Source organism: Budorcas taxicolor, chromosome 2 (assembly GCF_023091745.1).
Source record: "Budorcas taxicolor isolate Tak-1 chromosome 2, Takin1.1, whole genome shotgun sequence".
NCBI lineage: Eukaryota > Metazoa > Chordata > Mammalia > Artiodactyla > Bovidae > Budorcas > Budorcas taxicolor.
The window spans coordinates 46196734-46214947 of record NC_068911.1 but is presented as its reverse complement, the minus strand read 5'-3'; the positions used below and the strand labels follow the sequence as shown (position 1 = coordinate 46214947).

General features: G+C 51.6%; 1 protein-coding gene across 1 annotated transcript in view; it reads right to left on the bottom strand.

Moving 5' to 3' along the window:
• ARHGEF4 (Rho guanine nucleotide exchange factor 4) overlaps positions 1 to 18214 on the bottom strand; it is a 348062-nt gene that overhangs the window by 4299 nt on the left and 325549 nt on the right. The window contains exons 7-11 of the mRNA XM_052652785.1: positions 14761 to 14900; positions 3309 to 3488; positions 2141 to 2320; positions 1889 to 2068; positions 330 to 562 (exon numbers count right to left, since the gene is read on the bottom strand). Coding sequence (XP_052508745.1) covers positions 330 to 562; positions 1889 to 2068; positions 2141 to 2320; positions 3309 to 3488; positions 14761 to 14900 — 913 coding nt within the window. The remainder of the gene's footprint in view (positions 1 to 329; positions 563 to 1888; positions 2069 to 2140; positions 2321 to 3308; positions 3489 to 14760; positions 14901 to 18214) is intronic.

The window sequence follows — 18214 nt, the reverse complement described above, 5'->3', positions numbered from 1 at the left end:
TATGGATCAAGAGCAGAGGAGGGCTGGGAACATCCTGGAGCCCCCCGTGGAGCCGCTTCCTTCGAGGGCTCTGCCCCTGGGCTATTTCTTCACTTGTCAAGTGCACCCTCCCATCTTCTGCATAAACGAGGCACAGAGCAGAACTTTATATCCTACTCACGCCCTCTTCCTTCATCTCAAGGATAGCTTATGAAGGCAGGGACTGTTACATATTTTAAGCCTGTGCTGTTGCCCCAGTGCCTGCAGCATTGCCCAGCACACTACGAGCCTCCACAAATGGACTGACCCAAGGCCTGGAGAGCCACCCCTCTCCCCCAGCACCCTCCTACCTGTGCTGGGGGTGTGTGTACTTGAGCAGCTCTGCCAGTTGCAGAGGGTACTTGCAGATCTTCTGCACGGGCGTCAGCAGGAAGCCATCCAGGGAGATGTCAATCATCTTCTGCAGCAGCCGGCAGGCCTCGAAGAAGTACACGTACTTGCTGAGCTTGGCGAGGCGTGAGAGCTCCACGCAGGCATTGGGGTGGTTGTTGCAGTACTCTGAGTAGATCTGGAAGTCTGCTTGCTGCAGGCACAGCTCAGGGTGAGAAGACAGTCTCCTGCTCCCCCAGGCCATGGGCAGTGTTGGGAAAGGGGTGGGAGAGAGTGCAGGGGATTCAGGCTCTGTCTACCTGCTTCTTTGGGCACAAGCTATGCAGAATCATGCCCAAGGACATGAAAGACCCCAGAAAACTCAGGTACAGAGTGCCTACTGCCAGTTGGCTTTCTCTCCTGGGCTCTCAGCATATATTCTGACAGTATGCCAGGTACTGGGGTGAAATCAATGATACTAATATGAAAGGCCAAAAAGCAGAGAGAGAGGGAGATTGAGATGAAATGGGTGCCACGGCCAATGGCTGTGCCTCCCAGGCTGTCTTTCTTCTCAGCCCAGGGTTTTGTTTCTTCCTTACAAAGCTCTGGCTTCACATCTGAAGACAGCCACTGTCAACTTCTTTCCTCAACACCACGTGACACAAACATACCCATGTTGCACGTGTGTCCTACGGGAGACTCCCTGTGTCTGTTTTTGTGTGTATCTTTCATCTGCCTGGAGTCAGAAGGAGACCAGGGCTGGCATTTAGCAGCCTAGGACTTCGTGAACTTAGGTGGGAAAGGAGGGTGGCAGCAGCTGGCTGCCTGACAGGCCACAGTGACGGTCACACTGGGTAATGCTGATAGCATGCCTTGTTAGACCTGCCCTAGTTCCCACTTCCCCGTCACAACTCTGCCTGTTGATAAATGGACCCAGATCCACAGTTGCTCAGGTGCCCAGACACACCACCTGCTCCTGAGGTCTCCCTCCTCAGCTCTCCACCTGTCACTAGCAAGAGGTGGCAGGGCCTGCCCACCCCCCACTGCTAGTAGCCAGAAAGGAACACAGGTTGTCCTTGATGGGCTGGGCAAGGCATCTTCTGCTCAACCTCGTATGACTGCCACAGGAGAGGGTTAGAAATGAGTCCATCTAGCCCAGACCAGTCCAATGAACCTTGGCTAAATGTCAACCGGCATTTAGAGTGGAAATAAGAATTACTTCAACCCAAATTTCAGTGTGCTTACTGTGTAAGGAACCCCAGAATTTGCTAGGAATGTCCTTAGGGTGCCCAGCCCGCCTCTGCCCCAGGCAGTTCCTTTCAGGGCTGAAGCCTAGGCCCTCCTACTCCAAGGAGCATTCTCTTCCTTGGGCCCCAGGCTGACCCACAGAAGTGGCGACACTTCTAAAACAGGGTAGAAGGGAGAGGGCAGTTGGGGCCAGGGCTGATGGGGTAGGGCGAGCCCCCGGCAGAGATGGGCAGAGCTGGGGCTACTGCCCGGGGAAGGCTCGGGGCCCGGGCCCCAGGGCCAGTGTGCTCACGTGCTCCAGGAAGCAGGCACCCAGCTCGCTCAGGTGCGGCCGCTCCCGGTTGAACTTCTGCTCCAGCGCCTTCACAAAGGCCTTCTGGCACCTGTATATGTCCTCGATGTTCCCGAAGATGGTGCGCAGCTGCTCCTCACTGAACATGTCTGCCCGCTTGCGGCACTGCCTGAGGTACCCCTGGGGGTGCGGGTGGTCAGGCTCCCCTCTGGGCCCCACCCTGCCAGCCCGCCCACCTGCCAGCAGCCTCACCTCACAGATGTCTCGCAGGTGCTTGATGTAGTCTCGCTCCGTGCTGAGGATCTCGTTGATGACATTGGTCCGCATCTGGTCCCTGCTGCCCTGTGCCTCGGTGCCCCCGCCATCCCCAGCCCCTCCATGCCCAGGCCCCAGCGCCTCATCGTCTGCAGGCTCGTCCTGGTTCACCCGCAGCTGCAGACAACACGGCCAGTCAGAGTCCCCCCAGGGTCAGCGCCCAGCATCCCACACGCTGACATCACGGAACTGACCCTCGGAGGACTCATGGCATCACAGGGGCAGGAAGCTCCCACATCACCTGAGTAGTGCCCAGAGGGACGGGGAGGGCAGGTCCAAAGGCGGGTACCCAGTCCCCATTTTCTCCCTCACGTTTGGCTCTGCCAGCACAGAGGCTAGAATGGTGCAGATGCTCACTACAGGGGTTCTGCCAGCACCTGCTCACACTGGGCCTACTGGGGGCTGTGAAGCAAGTGGACAGGTGGTGTGGCCTTGCTGGCTCTGAGACTATAACTAGGAAAGGCTCAGGGGGCAGAGAGGGCTGTTAACCCAGGAGGTCTGGGGCAAGAGAAGCAATGAACCTCAGGGCCTGGGGCCTCCCCTCCCCACTGCCCTCTGCCTGACCTTTTGGAGGCTGCACCAGGATTCCTTCCCTGGAGAGCAAAGGCTGCCTCAGGTCTGGGTTTGCTCCCTGTGATCTCCTGGGTTAAAGACTGAGCTTGTCCTTGCCTCAATTCCCTAGGTGTAGTGACAGTTCCCAGAGTCCAGGACTGTTGTGAAAGTTAGAACTGAGGATCTGCGCACATGGTCTGCACAGCTGAAGATCCTGGGAGGCCCAGCTGCCTGTGGCAGTGGTATTCTAACATGCAGACCCTCTGCCCCCAAAGAGACCCATCACTTCTGACCCATTCTTCTCTGGCCTCTGAGGACTCCTGGAGAGAAGGCAGGGGTAAGGTGCAGTTGGTGGTGGCGCAGGAGGAAGGCTGTGTCTCAATTCCCAGGCTGGGCTTCCTGGGAAGCTCACCCAGCCCTGAGCCTGCAGTCCCACCCATGGGTGAGACATCCACATCCAGCACCTCAGACCCCAGAGCAGATTCAGGCTTGTGTTTCAGAGCCCGCTGCTGGCTCTTCTCAGGTCTAGGAAAAGCAAGGGCCAGTGCCATACCCGCACAAAGTTCGCTGGAAACCAGCCCTCGCCGTCAGCGACGCGGCCCCACCACCACTCTCTGTTGGTGGCGTCCATCACTTCGATGACATCTCCAGCTTTGAAGCCCAGTTCCTGGTCATCCATGGTGACATGGTCCCAGAGCGCTTCGGCACAGACCACACTGCCATCGCTGATGAGCTGTGGAGAGAGCCAGGGAGGGCATGTCAGGGGGTAGAGGTGCTCCTCTAGCCTCTGTCCCCCTACTCTGGAAAGAGGGAATCCTGGCTTGTTCACAGAGGAGTGGACTGATGGGGGCTCCCCTGAGCTCCTCAGGGGGACGGGGCTGTGCCCAGGGCATATGCCCAGACATGCACTATGTCTAGACTGGCACTGAACTTGTCACTGGAATCCTGGTGAGCCATCAAATCTGAGTGCAAGCATGCTGCTCCCCCTGCTGTACAGGGCACACATTCCTCCCGTCCCGACTGGGCCAGGATTCAACTACTGGCTCTCAGCTCCCGCTGTGTCTCTGCTGTGCTCTGTGATGCTGGGCCAGGGCACTGCCAGCTGCATCTCTGCTGTACCCCTTGGACCCCATCAGGGGCTCCTACTGTGGACTTTGAGGGGACCTCAGAGCTGGAGAGAGAGGGGCCTCGCTCCTTCCTAGTGGCTTCTTGTGGACACGCAGTACCCGTAAAGCCACCTGACAAACAGCAATGCCTCTTTCCTCGGGTCTGGCAGTGCCCAGCCATTGCAGTAGCTGGATCTGGTCTGCAGTGGTTTTTGAATGCTTGCAGAACCAGTCTCCTGGCACCCCTCGCACCAGCTGAGCAGTACCTCTCCTCAGAGTTCTAGATCTCCAGCCCACAGGATTCTCACTCTTTCTGATTCCACCATTTCCCTTCATTCCCCAGCTCTAAAGAAGAAGGTCCATCTTAAAACTGCCATCTCTAACAGAAACCTCAGGGCTGTTCTTGAGCATGTGGTGACTGAGTCAGCTACTTTATACCTGCTGAACAATTCTCAACATTAATTTCTCTCTGTGAAAATGACTGGTGTGGTTCTTCTTTCCCACATGATCAGAAATCACATCAGGAGGGATGCTCCCCTCCTATGCAGTCCATGTGCTCAGAGCTCTGTTTCACACTGGGCTTGAGGCAGGAGGTAGACCCCCCCACCCCCACCCAGGGTGAGCAATTAAGAGTTTATTTCCTGTGGACAGGAACCCCAAAATATCAATAAGCAGGACAAAGAGAGAAGGCTGAGCCCTGCCGATATAAAGATAAGATACCATACGTTTCTCATTCTTGACGTTAAGGAGACCTTCCTGACTAGAAAGCTCCTTGGAGCTTTCATAGGCCTCTGCAGTGGAATCCATCTTGACTGAGATGTGCAGGCACATGGGAGGGTCCCGAGGTATACCAAATACAGACTCAGAACCAGGCAAATCAAAATGACTGGCCAAAGGAAATTTGGAACAAATGCCCCCTAAAAGTGATTCCAACTACCATGAGGGTGTGACTCTGAGTGTGCCCATGTGTCTATCCACACGTACTGTACTCTTCTTCCTCCTAGTACACGTTTCACTTATTTCATTACTCTCTTTGTGGGAAATCTTTTCTGCAAAGCTGAAGGGCCAGGGCCTTGTCACCGACCACTGACCTAGTGGTCAGGATGTGGGTCTCTAACTGTTGTGACCCAGCTCAGTCTCTGGCAGGGAACTGAAGCCCTGCTTCAAGCCGCTGGAGGCCGAGGCCACCTGAGATCAGGCCGACTCCTGCTTTTATGTCATGTGGGCTCAGCATCTGCTCCGTGAGTGACAAGCGGCTCTGTGGGCTTTGGGCAGGAGGAGGAGCAGACTGGGGCTGCCCAGGAGGTGAGGTCCGTGCTCCTCTACTAGGGCCAAGTGTTGGCTCTCATTGTCACAGACCTGGGCCAGCTCTTTGGCTAAGCGGTCAAGGCCTTGGGGCATCACCAGACAGGCCCTCTGTGCTCTTTCCTCTTCTGAGCTGCTACCCAGCGAGGGGCCTTCTTTGTTCCAAGGGCGGTCCTCCCACCAAAACAGGAACTAGCGAGACTAGCTGGTCTCTACCTCAGTTCCACTTGCTATCTCCACAGTGTCCCAAAGGGACAGGGTGGGAGGTGGGAGGGGTGCTTAAGTACTGGCGCCTATTCCAGCTGGGCCTTGCCTCCAGGGTAGGGCCTGAGAAAGCCTGTTCAAAGACTACCATGAAGTGCTTTATGTTTTGGTGGGTGGGGTTTAAGCCTGTTCCAAACCCCAGTGAAACGACTTTTCAGAATAATCTACAGCTTATATGTACACCCATTCTCATAGTAGCAGGTCTTCATGGGCTGTACATTTCTGTGGTCCACCCAGGAACCCTGGGCTCAGAGCACTGGGCAAATCCTGGGGGTCACAGACCCCCTCAAGACACCACTGTACTCATCCAGCTAAGAAGACCTACTATGGGTTTGTCCTTTCCTGCAGGGAGAAGCCTCCTGGCTGCAGTGAGGCCAGGATGAGACAAGTGGACTTGGTGGGGCCAAACAAGAGGAACTGACCAGCTGCAGCCTGGGAGCAGGCATCAGCCTGGGCGGTTAGCACAAGCAGGCTGCCATCCAGGTCTTGGTGGGTCTGGCCCCACACCAGGATGAAGCAGAGTGCCTCAAAGGTGGTATGGGTGAGCCAGTGTGGACACAGCTGCAGGTGAACATCCCTGCACAGGGACTGACCAAAAGTAAGTGTGCCCATCAGGATGGAGGCTATTTGGGAAGATTTGTATGTTTTGAGTGATGAGTTACCGAGACTGGGGAGGATTCACCCCTGGAGCTGCTTAGGTAACCTGAAGTTAGGATCTGGCAGGGAACAAAGCTTCTTGTTTATTAAGCTTTGTAGATTTGATCCTGGAGAAGTGAGTGTTCTCAGACTTCCTATTCCTGCAAGTCCCCCAGCGCAAATCTGCCAGTTCACTTTCATAGGCCGGCTAATAGGATGCTACATTCTGATCGGAGAACAATCTGTTAGATGGCAGGTGGATGCTGTCCATCCTCAGGGCACACAAACTGCACACACTGGTCCCCACACAGGGAGGGAGTACTGCAGACACACCAGGTAATTCCCACCAGAGGAACCAGGTCAGGCGTCTCCCCTTGTCTCCATATTCCCTCAAATGAGCCCTAAGCAAAAGCCCCTCTTGAATGGCCAGTGCTTCCTGCTCTTGCCAGTCTTTGCAGAGAGGTGCGGATCCTCCACAGGTGGTTTTCTGCTCAGCTGGAAGGGCTCCAGCTGTGGGGCAAAGAGGCACAGCTTCCTGGAGAGACCAGGACTCATGACACCTTTATGGACAATCCCATACTCATCCTGATCCATGGGGGTCACTTTTGAGTCCCAGCACCTTGCTGGGAACAGGGGAGCCATGAGCAACTTACACAGTTTCCCTGTGCCTTGGCCCCCATCAGCTCAGAGTTACAGGGAGCTGGATCACCAAGCTCCCCTGTATATCCACAAATGGGAGGTGCTTAGAGGAGTTACAGCTATGACATTAACCATTTGTGTGATGTCACCAATACAGAATGTAGCTCCAAGGGGTCAGAGATGCAGTCTACCTCCAGGGCAGCCCAGCGGCCACCAGAGCCAACAATGGTGTGCTTCTGGACAGGGGCCCTTCCTGGCACTCTGAGGTGCAGCTGCACGGAAGGCAAAACTCAACCTGGGCAGGCCCAGCGGCGAGGGTTCTGGGCTCAACCTTGGGCTGGTAATGAAGAGCACAAGCTGCCTCTGAGGTGTGAGGTTTTTATGTGGGGGCAGGTGGAAGACTGCACCAGTGGAGGGGGAGTCAACTTCAAGACTAGGATAAACCAGGGACAGGGGGCAAAATACCTTTTTGTGCTTCTGAGATTTTGACAGGCCTGGGAAAGCCAGGCTCTGCCTCAAAGTGCCCCAGGATAATCACCCATCACCCTCCCCACCCTGCCCCACCTCCTCTCTGTCTCACACATGTGGGTTGTTGGAGGATTCCACTCTGACAGTCTTGGGAACAGGGCTTGGCTCCCACGGCCCCCTGCGCAAGCATCCTGGGTGTGGGGCTGTTCAGAATGCTCACTTGCAAGTGGCAGGGTGGTGGGTGGCCGTGCCTTTGGTGGGGGGCATGCTGACTGAGAGCACTTAAGACCTAAAATGGTAAAAGCAACTGCAGATAACATGAACAGAGGAAACCACTCATCCTCAGACATCTCAACCCATACAGAAAAGCATGTCCAAATCTGCTCACACAGCGGTCACATGTGCAAGGTTCCCTGACAACCAAATAGCCGCGGCCACAGCTGCATCCGCATCCTCAGTTACACACACAGACGCGCCATTTTACACACACGCGCGCGCGACAGGCGTGGCACATGTGTTACCTCGTCCCTGAGTCACCCACCTGGCCGCACCCCAGGGGAACACACACAGACGGGCCCTAGCACCCGGGACTTGCGGCGGAGGCCTCTCTTCAGCGGCCGGCAGTGCGGCGCTACCCCGGCCGCACCTCGGGCTGTTGGCGACTGCGGGCTGGGGGTGGCAGGAAGATGCGCACTGGCGCCACTCACCCCGGCGGTCAGCGGAAGGCCAGCAGAAATATCAGCACGACGTTGATGAGCACAAGCAGTGCCAGCACGGCGAAGACCACCACGCGCTGGGCGCCGGGGGGCAGGTTGCAGCGCAGGAGGGCGCGCAGGACGCTCCCGGGCGGCGCGGGGCGGCGCCGGGACTGCGGGGCCCTGGCCATGGCGCCCGGCCTCTCGGCCCCCGCGCACCCCGAGATCCCGCCGCGATAGGGCGGCTGTGGGGCTGCCGGGGCGCCCGGAGTGGGGCGGAGCCGCCGCACTCTCCAGGCCCCGGCTTCTCCCTAGCGGCGCGCGCCGAGGTCCCCCCCAGTCCCAGCCCCGCTACCCGGCCACCGACGTGGGCGGGGCAGGGGGTGGGGCCGGGCGATCCGGCGTGCTCCCAGCTCCGCCCGGAGCGCCTCCTCGCTAGTGGTCCCAGTGGTCCCGGTTCCTAGCCGGCCGGGCGCACAGAAGACCAGGGTGCGGCTTGGGGCGCCGGAGGCCAGGGATTCCGAGTCCTAACACCAAGGACTCTCCTTGACCCTGACTTCACAGGCTAGTGAGTGCGGCTCTGAAAAGTCAGACAATTTGCTGTCAGAAGCTCGCCCAGGAATTTGAATTCTGGATAGACAGCGATCCATGCAGAGGTGCTCCAGGAAGGCCCTGACTCAGGACATCTGCTTACGACCTTGCCTATCAGCGCAGCATTTTGTTCCTATGAGAAAGCATCTGGCTTCTTCAGCTGCCGACCTTCCTCCCCAGTTTCATTGAGGTGTAACTGACAAAGATTGTGTATATTTAAGGCGAACGACTGGATATTAGACATACACTATAAAATTACCCCCGCAACCAAATTAACTACCATTTCCATCACTTCAAAGAGGTACCATTTTGTCTGTGGTGAGAACACTTAAGAGCTAATTACTTAGCAAACTTTAAGTACAATATTGTTAATTATACTCATCATGTTGTACATTAGATCCCCAGAACTTATTCATCTTGTATAATTAAAACTTTGTACTCTGACCAACGTCTTCCCATTTCTTCCCCTGCCCCTCAGCCCTTAGCAACCATTCTACTCTGATTGTATGAGTTTGACTTTTAGATTACACATATAAATGAAATTATGCAGTATTTGTCTTTCCGTGTCACTTAGCATAGGGGTCATTCACATTGTTGCAAAGGGCAGGATTTCCTTCTTTTTTTAAGGCTGAATAATATATATACCACATTTTTCTTCATCCATTCATCTGGATATTAAGTATAATACCTAATACTTAGGTATTAGACTTCCATGTCTTGACTATTGTGAATAATGCCGCAATGAACATGCGAGTGCAAATATCTCTTGAGAGATCCTGATTTCATTTCCTTTGGATATACATTCAGAAATGGGATTGTTGGATCATATAATAGTTCTATTTTAAATTTTTTGAGGAATCTCCATACTGTTTTCCAAAGTAGCTGTACCAATTTACATTCCCATCATCAGTGTGTAAGGGTTTTCGATTCTCCACCCGCACTAACACTATCTTTTGTCTTTTTAATAACAGCCATTCTAATGTGTGAGGTGATACCTCATTATGGTTTTCGTTTGCCTTTCCAATGTTGAGTGACAGTGAGTATTTTCTTTCAAGAAATGTCTATTCAGGTCCCTTTGCCCATTTTTAAATTGGGTTGTTTTTGTTTGTTTTGCTATTAAGTTGTGAGTCCTTTGAGAGATTTTACCTATTAACCTTTTATCAGATACATGGTTTACAAACATATTCTCCTACTCCATAGGCTGCCTTTTCAGTCTGTTGAGGGTTTCCTTTTACTGTGCAAAAGCTTTCTAGTTTGATGCAATCCAATCCCACCTACTTTTGCTTTTGCTGCCTGTGGTTTCCAAATGTGTCATACCCAAAAATCATCGCCCAGACCAATGCCAAGATTTCCCTTTGTTTTCTTCTAGGAGGTTAATGGTCTCAGGTCTTACATTTAAGTCTTTAATCCATTTTGAGTTGACTTTTGAGGGAACAATTTTATTCAGCAGCTAAAAAAAAAAAACCCTATGTCCAGTACCTAGGGACTTCTGTTGCTTCCTGGTCAGAGCCTTCAGTCTTAACCTTGTAAGGCTCAGAGCTCACATGCAAGCCTCTTGTTCCATCCATGTGACTGGCTCTGTCACAATCACTGTGCCCCTCCGATGGGTCAGAAGGGTGCAGCTGAGGGGGCCAAGGAAACTGAAGAGCATCTCAGATGTGGGCAGAGGTTTCCAGGCTCCATGCTCAGCTCTGTGGCTCCTGGAGTAGGAGGAACCCATGGTGGGATTATGTGCAGTGGCGGGGTGTTCCCTTGTGGGTGACAGTATGTTCAGATTCCGTGTGTGTGCCCGCCCTATATGGATGTGAGAGATGAGGTAACCTGAAGATGTTACCATCCTGCTGAATAGTGCAGGTGAAATACCTGTGGGTGTGGCAGAGGAGGGTTGGGATATGTCCAGATGGGCTGTCTGCTCCCTGCAGATCTGATGGTTTAGCCTGGCTCTACCTATCTGTCTAGTAGGGGAAAACAGTCTTCTGCTCCTGCCCAGTTCTTCAAAAAACAGGTTCAAGATTTTCTCTCTCAACCTCTTACAAGGATTGTAGGGGCTCCCTGAGCCCCAAATCCCATACCTCTGGTGGGGTATGGCTCAGACCTCTGACCTGGTAATTTTACCCCTGTGGTTCTAGAGACATCAGGCACCCAGGAAAGAGGGCACAGAGGGCTGTGTGTCTTCAGGCCACGGGTCAGGGCGGCGCTGAGTGCTGTGGGTCTACAAGACCTACCTGGCCTCAGGGGCCGTGCTTTAGGACTTCAGTCATGGCCCAGTTCTGGGATGAGGTTTCTGTCCCCTCTACAGCTGAGCAGCCCAGCAGAGTTTCAGTGGGAGAAGAACCTCTGAACGTGGCCCAGGACAGAGAACTGAGCGGTGGCCTCTGTCCAACCTTGGGCACCCAGGCTTCAGACCCCGGTGTCTGGGTACATGGCAGGAAAGACAATAGCAACAGGCTTTCTGTATTTCATGACCAAAAGCAAAGCCAAAAACAGCTTGAAAGCAAAGGCCTAGGCCACCAAGGGGTTCAGGCTAGAAGGATCCAAGCCAGGGAGAGGAAGGTATGTGGAAGAGGCAGCAGGGCCTGGCCCACCAGGCTGGTGGCGTGGGTTGGTGTGCAGGTCTGTGAGCAGGCAGGACTGCTGTGGAGATGGGGGCAAGGCTTTGGGAGTTGAGGGAAGAATAAGGCTGCCCTGGGCTGCTGGCCATGGACACTTGCAGGCCTGGAGCACTGACCAGCACTGGGCTCCTCCCTGGGGCTGAGGAGTGGGTGCAAGAACCATGTCAGGTCTGGGGACAGATATCCAGGATCACAGGCACTGGGGAAGACAGAAACTCCTGGAGAGAGGGGGGTCAGACCCCCTCCATGGAGGGGTGGTCGCAAGTTGGCCTTGAGTCCTGTGGTGTTCTTTAAATGCTCCACAAATAAGTGCTAGGAGCAACAGGAAGGCCACACTACCTTCTACCCTTGGTAACTCTGTGGCCCTGTGCGCCAGGCCAGTCCTGCTTCCTACCTGCTGTGCTGCTTGTGTGTGTGAGTCAGTCACTCAGTTGTGCCTGACTCTTTTCAACATCATGGACAGAGCCCATGTCCATGGGATTTTCCAGGCACGAATACTGGAGTGGGTTGCGAGTTCCTTCTCCAGGGGATCTTCCCAATCCAGGGATCAAACTTGGGTCTCCCACATTGCAGGCAGATTCTTTACTGTCTGAGTCATCTCAGGGAAGCTGTGCTGGCTTACTTATTGGCAAAACCCCTTAAAAAACGTTTTAAGCCCCAGGTTGGAGTACAAGCTTTTTGTCTGTCTGCCCTCTAGTCTGGGTGTCATCTTCTCTTGGCAGGATGATCCACGAGCTGCCACCAGGCTACCTTGCCCTCCTGGAGCAGGGCCATCAGAGCAGCTCGATACACAAGTGCTTAGAGGGGAGCCAGACACACGAAGGCCCTTAGTTCCATGCAGGAAGTGGGCAGAGCTGGGGGCAAGCCCCACTCCCCATGTGTGCCGTCCTGCAGTGCAGCTTGGCCTGGCCCAGAAGGGAGACACTGTTGTCTGCCGGTTAGTGAGTGGCCACCAGGAGATCCCAGGCCTCCTGGCTGAGAGCTGTGCCTACCATCCTCTGGTTCTATCTCACAACTTGGTGTGGGGGTTAAAATGAAAAGGAAACCATGACTTCCAAAGACATTGCCTACTTTCAGCCTTCAACTCTTCAGAAAAAAAAAAAATCCCTGGGGTAAGAATGTCCTCAAGCCTGACCTCAGGGATGTCGCTGGCTCAGCAGGGCATGGCTGAAGCCATAGAGGCAGGGAGAGAATGGAAGGAGGGTAGAAATTGGGCAGACGAGCAGGCCCAGGCCTGGGCCTGGTCACAAGCATCTGGAGGGGACAATGATGAGAGGGGACACTTCTGGGCCCTGACACTAACTCATCCTGCAGGAACTGGACCATCGTGAGCTGTGAGGCACAAGTTAGGTGTGGGAATACAGGGAAAAGACACCGCTGTGCCCCCTTCTCCTTCCATGAGGGCACATGCAGTAAAATCCAGAGACGTGTACAGATGGGCACTGTCTGCCCCCGCCCCCGCCGTCAGCTCCCTGAAGGCAGGGCGGCCTCCCGTGCACAGCTCTGTCCCAAGGCTGGGACACTGCCTGACACACACACTCAGTAAATGCGTGTCTCAGGCATACAACATGAGGCGTACACTCCACATCCAGACCCTCACGTGGCCACACACACGCGCTCCTCACACACTCAGAACACAAAAGGGCTTCACTGTGCCCCTGTGATGTGCCTGCTCTTCAGCCCAGGTGGTCTCCGTTTCCTCCTGCTTAGGAGACAGTGATCACTCCTTCTTAGGTCACCAGGAATAAGAAAGTGTCCCAATTTAGAGCATGACACTCATATGTTCTTAGAAAATCCAAGTGATGTTATTTAGTACGGGCTTTTCTCTGACACCTGTGGCTTCTGTTATTTCCAAGCCTGAAACCCACGCTGAGCCCCAGCAAGCCTTCTGGCCACACACGTGAGCGCCATGAGCATGAGAGGGGCCGGGGACGCAGAGGAGGACGCGCTGCCCTCACAAGGCTGGGTGAAACAGCCTGTCACCGGAGACTCAACTCTTAGTCTCTTTGGAATTCCCGATAAGGTGAATCTGGTGAACGCTGCCAACAAGTCATAACAAATACTGCCTTTCCTGAGTATCCAGTACACCTGGGCACAGTGACTCTGACATGCCAGTGGGCACAGGTGCACCATCTACCCCACATGGAGGAAACAGAGGCTGAGATGGAATAACCTGCAGCAGCTCCTCCACTACCCAGTGTCAGGAAGGGGGTCACACCCAGGCCCTGCTCTGCGCTGTGCTGCCTGCTTCAGGACTTTGTATGTCGGGGTCTGGGAGTGCTGGTGGCTCTCATGGGGAGAGCAGCCCAGTCTCTGCCCTGAGTCAGCTCACTGCATCACTGGAGGGGCTCTGCAGCTAGCCCTGGCCCTCCTCTGCGGTGTGCTTTGTCTTCCCCCTCCATCCCGGGGGCTTTCACAGGGTGTGGGGAAGACCAGAACCTTGGAAGCACTGAGGGTTCTAAACATAAGTACAACATCAGCACCCTGTCCACTCAGTAACCTCAAACACCAGGCAGGACCTTTGAACCAAACAAGAAACAAATGCTCTAAGCAGTCAAAATAGGTCCTATACAATTCATAGTCCCAATTGCGTCATTTCCATCAAAATGTGGCCCCCTCCTGCCCCACATCAGAGATTATTTGTTCTTCTAGAGCACTCCTGGCTCTTAGCTTTCCTCATCCAAAGCATCTGAAAGTGGACAATTCGTCAAGGGTTGAAAAGGCACGTCCCCAACCAGCAGCGCGATGTGACCGGCCAGATTCCACCACCAGGTAGGAGACGGCTATAAAAAGCAGACACGAGAGCTGTAACAAGGCTGCACTGATGGCCAATCAGATAACCCCACACCTTCTGAGAGTCCTGGAAAGCTTTACGTTACTGTTCCTTCGTCATTATCATCCTCATCATTGGAGACCAAGAACCTACTGCATGCCACGTTACTTCCGTTTGTTACTTCAGTCTGTCCTCCTGCAAACACATGGTCACCCTATTTTACAGGTCAGTAAACCAGTGCTCACAGGGCTACCTGCTCAGAGCTGTGTGTCTGGTCACTGCAGGGAGGAGTTCTGATCCAGGGGTGGGAGGCTCTCCCCCACCGTACATGGCCTCCCACCAGGGTTGGGCCCCAAGACTGGGAAGGGCAGCTGAGTAATCAAGGAAAAGCGAAATATTTTCTGTGAATTATGCTTAAAACGACATCATTTTGGAGCCCCTTATACTCAAAACAGCTTATCAGAAGCACTTAAAGGAAGGCTTCAAAAACTGGGAAAATCAACTTATTTGGATGCTGAATCCTTATGAATAATGGATTTTGAAGAAATCATTACTTCATGGCTATTTTAAATCATTTAAGAGGCTAACCCCTGTCCTCCTTCCTCCCAAACAGATCTTCCATTGAGGATGATATTACAGGGGTTATATCATAGGTGCTGGGTACAACACCTACTATTCTGGATTCCCTGGAGGCCCCATGAAGGCAGAGAGGAGGGACCTCGGATTTGACAGCACTGCTCGTGGACACCACATTCCAAAGTGGGAGCCATAGACTGAAATTGTGCCCAGTGCACACCGTGCCACTGTCATCTGCTTGGAACACAGTCTGTGGCTGTCCGGGCCTGCATGAATGTGCTGAAGTTGCTCTCCTGGCCAGCCCATGCATCCCACGCAGCCCACGCAGCCCCGACTGTACCTCATTGATGGCCAACTGCTCGCCGCCCCCTCCAGTGTGGCTGTAGTGGTGGCTGGAGCTGTGCACATCCTCATACAGGTCCTCCTCACTGCCCACCTCATCTCCACGGAGGGCTGTGTCCAGAGCTCCATCAGGGAGGGCTGGAAGGAGAGAGAGAAGCTGCCAAAGAGGACTGACGGAGGGGACACACGGAGAAGGAGACAAGTCTTTCAGGGATAAACAGTCCTTCTTTGAGAGGAGAAAGGGGCTCAGGGAACCAGATTCTCAAACCATTCTTGCTGCAAAAACATAATCTGGTTGAAAGAGTGCACTGGTTGACTTCATACCATCACTATACATCACCTACCATTCAGTCCCCACCAGTTCCATAAACAAGGACACACAATTATGTCCAGTGGCACCCAAGACCCCTCCAGTTGAATCAGATTCAAAATCACATACCAATGTATCAGATATAGATGGTATACCTTACCATACTTTATACATGGTATAAAGCCCTTAAAAATGTTACTATTAAATATATGTATCTCCAAAGAAATATACAGTATATAGATGCAAATATTGTTTGAAAATTAATTAAATACATTTTTATTATCCTGATATTTATCATCCTGTTTAAGAAAATACAGACTCTTAGAATTCAAACTCCTGTATAAAGTAAAAGTAAATGTCGCTCAGTCATGTCCGACTCTTTGTGACCCCATGGACTGTAGCCTACCAGGTTCCTCTGTCCATGGGATTTTCCAGGCAAGAATACTGGAGTGGGTTGCCATTTCCTTCTCCAGGAGATCTTCCCAACCCAGGGATTGAACCCAGGTCTCCCGCGTTGTAGGCAGACGTTTTACCGTCTGAGCCACCGGGTAAATCTCAAACTCCTGTATATCCCACTTCAATCCCACTCCCCACTCTCTCCTTTAGAGTTATCCAGTATTTCAAGCTTTTTATAAATTACACCCAGGCTGTCTTTGTTTTAGCATGTATTTCTGTTGACTTTTGCATGGTTTGACCTCATATTAAAGGAACCATCCAGTAGCTTTGCTTCTCTGATTGGCTTTTTTCCCCAACAGCTCATGTAGCTGTGATTGATTCAGTCTCCCTGATGCACAGTCTTGCATTTTGTGAGTATCTTCAGTTTTGCAGGCAGGCTGCACTGCTGCAGAACAGCCAGTGTTTCCCAGTCTGTCGCTGGTACAAAGGATGGTGATGCAGACCCACATGCCTCTAGGGCACACATCCCAGACTTTGTCCCAGTGTTTCCCAACTCTTTTTCAAGGAACTGTCTCCAACCAAAAAGCCTCTTACACACTGTTTTCCTATTCACTCCAATCAAAACTTAATACCACAAATATACTGTATATTTTAAAGTTCTGTGGCTCTTTGGAGGATCACTAACTATTGTAATAGCTAAGATTTTCACCCCCCTTGGATGAAATCATTACCTGTGGTGTGAAGTCATGCTCCTGGGTTTAGACAGCTAGGGGTGACATCCCTAGGTCCTGGGCATACCACACTCTTCCCTAAACTATCCTACCAATTTAGACTTCAGATAGTGTGTATGAATGTTCTCACCACTCTACATCCTCCCAACTCTTGGGGTGGGCGTTGTCAGACATTTTCATTTTTGACAGGCTGATAGGTATGAGATGAGGTCTTAATTTTTATTTAAAATTTTAATTAAAAATTTTTAAATTTAAAATTCTTAAAATTTAAGAATTTTAAGATCTTAAATTTTAATTTAAAATTCTCTGCTTACTCATGAGTTGAACATCTATATTTATGGATTATTTGTATTTCCTTTAATGTGAAGTGTCTGTTGTTTTATCTTTAATATAATCATTAATGTAAAAAATATATTTCTATGTGAGTCTAGTTTTATATATATATACTTTTCTCCCTTTATTCTGGATTCTAAATCTTTGTCACCCATCTGTGCTACAAGTATCATTTCCCTGTTTGTAATGTCTTGTCTCTTTAAGGTATTTTTCATGAACAGAAGTTCTTAATTTTATTTATTTATTTACTTATTTTTTAGCCATGCCATATGGCTTGTGGGATCTTAGTTCCCCAATCAGGGATCCAACCTAGGCCCTCTGCAGTGAAAGTTCAGAGTCCTCACCACTGGACTTCCAGGGAATTCCCAAGGAGTTCTCAATTTTAATATAGACCAATTTACCAACATTATCATGTATAGTTTATATTTTTCAGAATTTTTTTATCCCTAGTGTATGGAAACACAATTGCTTATCTGTCTCTGGCGGCTCTGGGTCTTCGTTGCCGTGTGAGGGCTTCTCTGCAGCTGCGGTGTGCATGTTCCTCACTACGGTGGCCCCTCTTGTTGCAGAGCACAGGCTCTAGGGCACACAAGCTTCAGTAGCTACATGACATGGGCTCAGCACTTATGGCGCTCAGGCTCCAGGGCCCAGGGCCCATGGGCTTAGTTGCCCCATGGCATGTGGAATCTTCCTGGACCAGGGATCGAACTTGTGTCACCTGCATTGGTAGGCGGGCTCTTATCTACTGGACCATCAGGGAAATCCTGGTTTATGTTTTGTGTGTTTAGGAACTTCTTTTCTACCTCAAGGTTATAAAGATATTCTCCTTTCATGTTTTATATTTTTCTTTAGACATTTAGGCTTCCTAGGTGGCTCAGATGGTAAAGTGTCTGCCTGCAATGTGGGAGACCTGGGTTCGATCCCTGGGTGGGGAAGATCCCCTGGAAAAGGAAATGGCAACCTACACCAGGACTCTTGCTTGGAAAATTCCATGGACAGAGGAGCCTGGTAGGTTCCAGTCCATGGGGTTGCAAAGAGCCAGACGCGACTGAGTGACTTCACTTTCACTTAGACATTTAAGTTTTTAACACACTTGGAAATGATTTTTGTGTTATCGTGTGTGGCTGGAATCTGTAATACTGTGATTTATAATAAGAAATAGATGCTTGATGTTCAACCTGTTCCTGGCACAGAGCTCCTACAACCCTGGGAATGTCCTATATGTGACAAAGGTGTCTTATGTTATGTTAATGATAGGGTCCTGAACTGACCTGAGCAAACCCATGTCTGTGCCTAAAGACCAAATGGTCTGAGCCCATCTTGGGAGCAGGAGCCTTTTACTGACATACACAGTCAGGAATCCCAAGGAACTCTCATAACTTGTATTTCATTTGCATTTGAAAACTGTTTTAGTATGGAAACTTTCAAATGTGTACAAAGGGAGACATGATAGTATAAGGAACCTTGTACACCCATCACTCAGTTTTGATAATTCTCAACATGTGGGCAGTTTTGTTTCATCATCTGCATAGCTTCCTCACTAGATCCAAGACAAGATATAGTTTCATCTGTAAACACTATAACATATATTTCTAAATAAGATGAGGACTATTTTTTTTAAACTACAATATATATCTTAAACAGACTATAGTCCATCCAAGGTTGTCTGTCATACCTTCTCT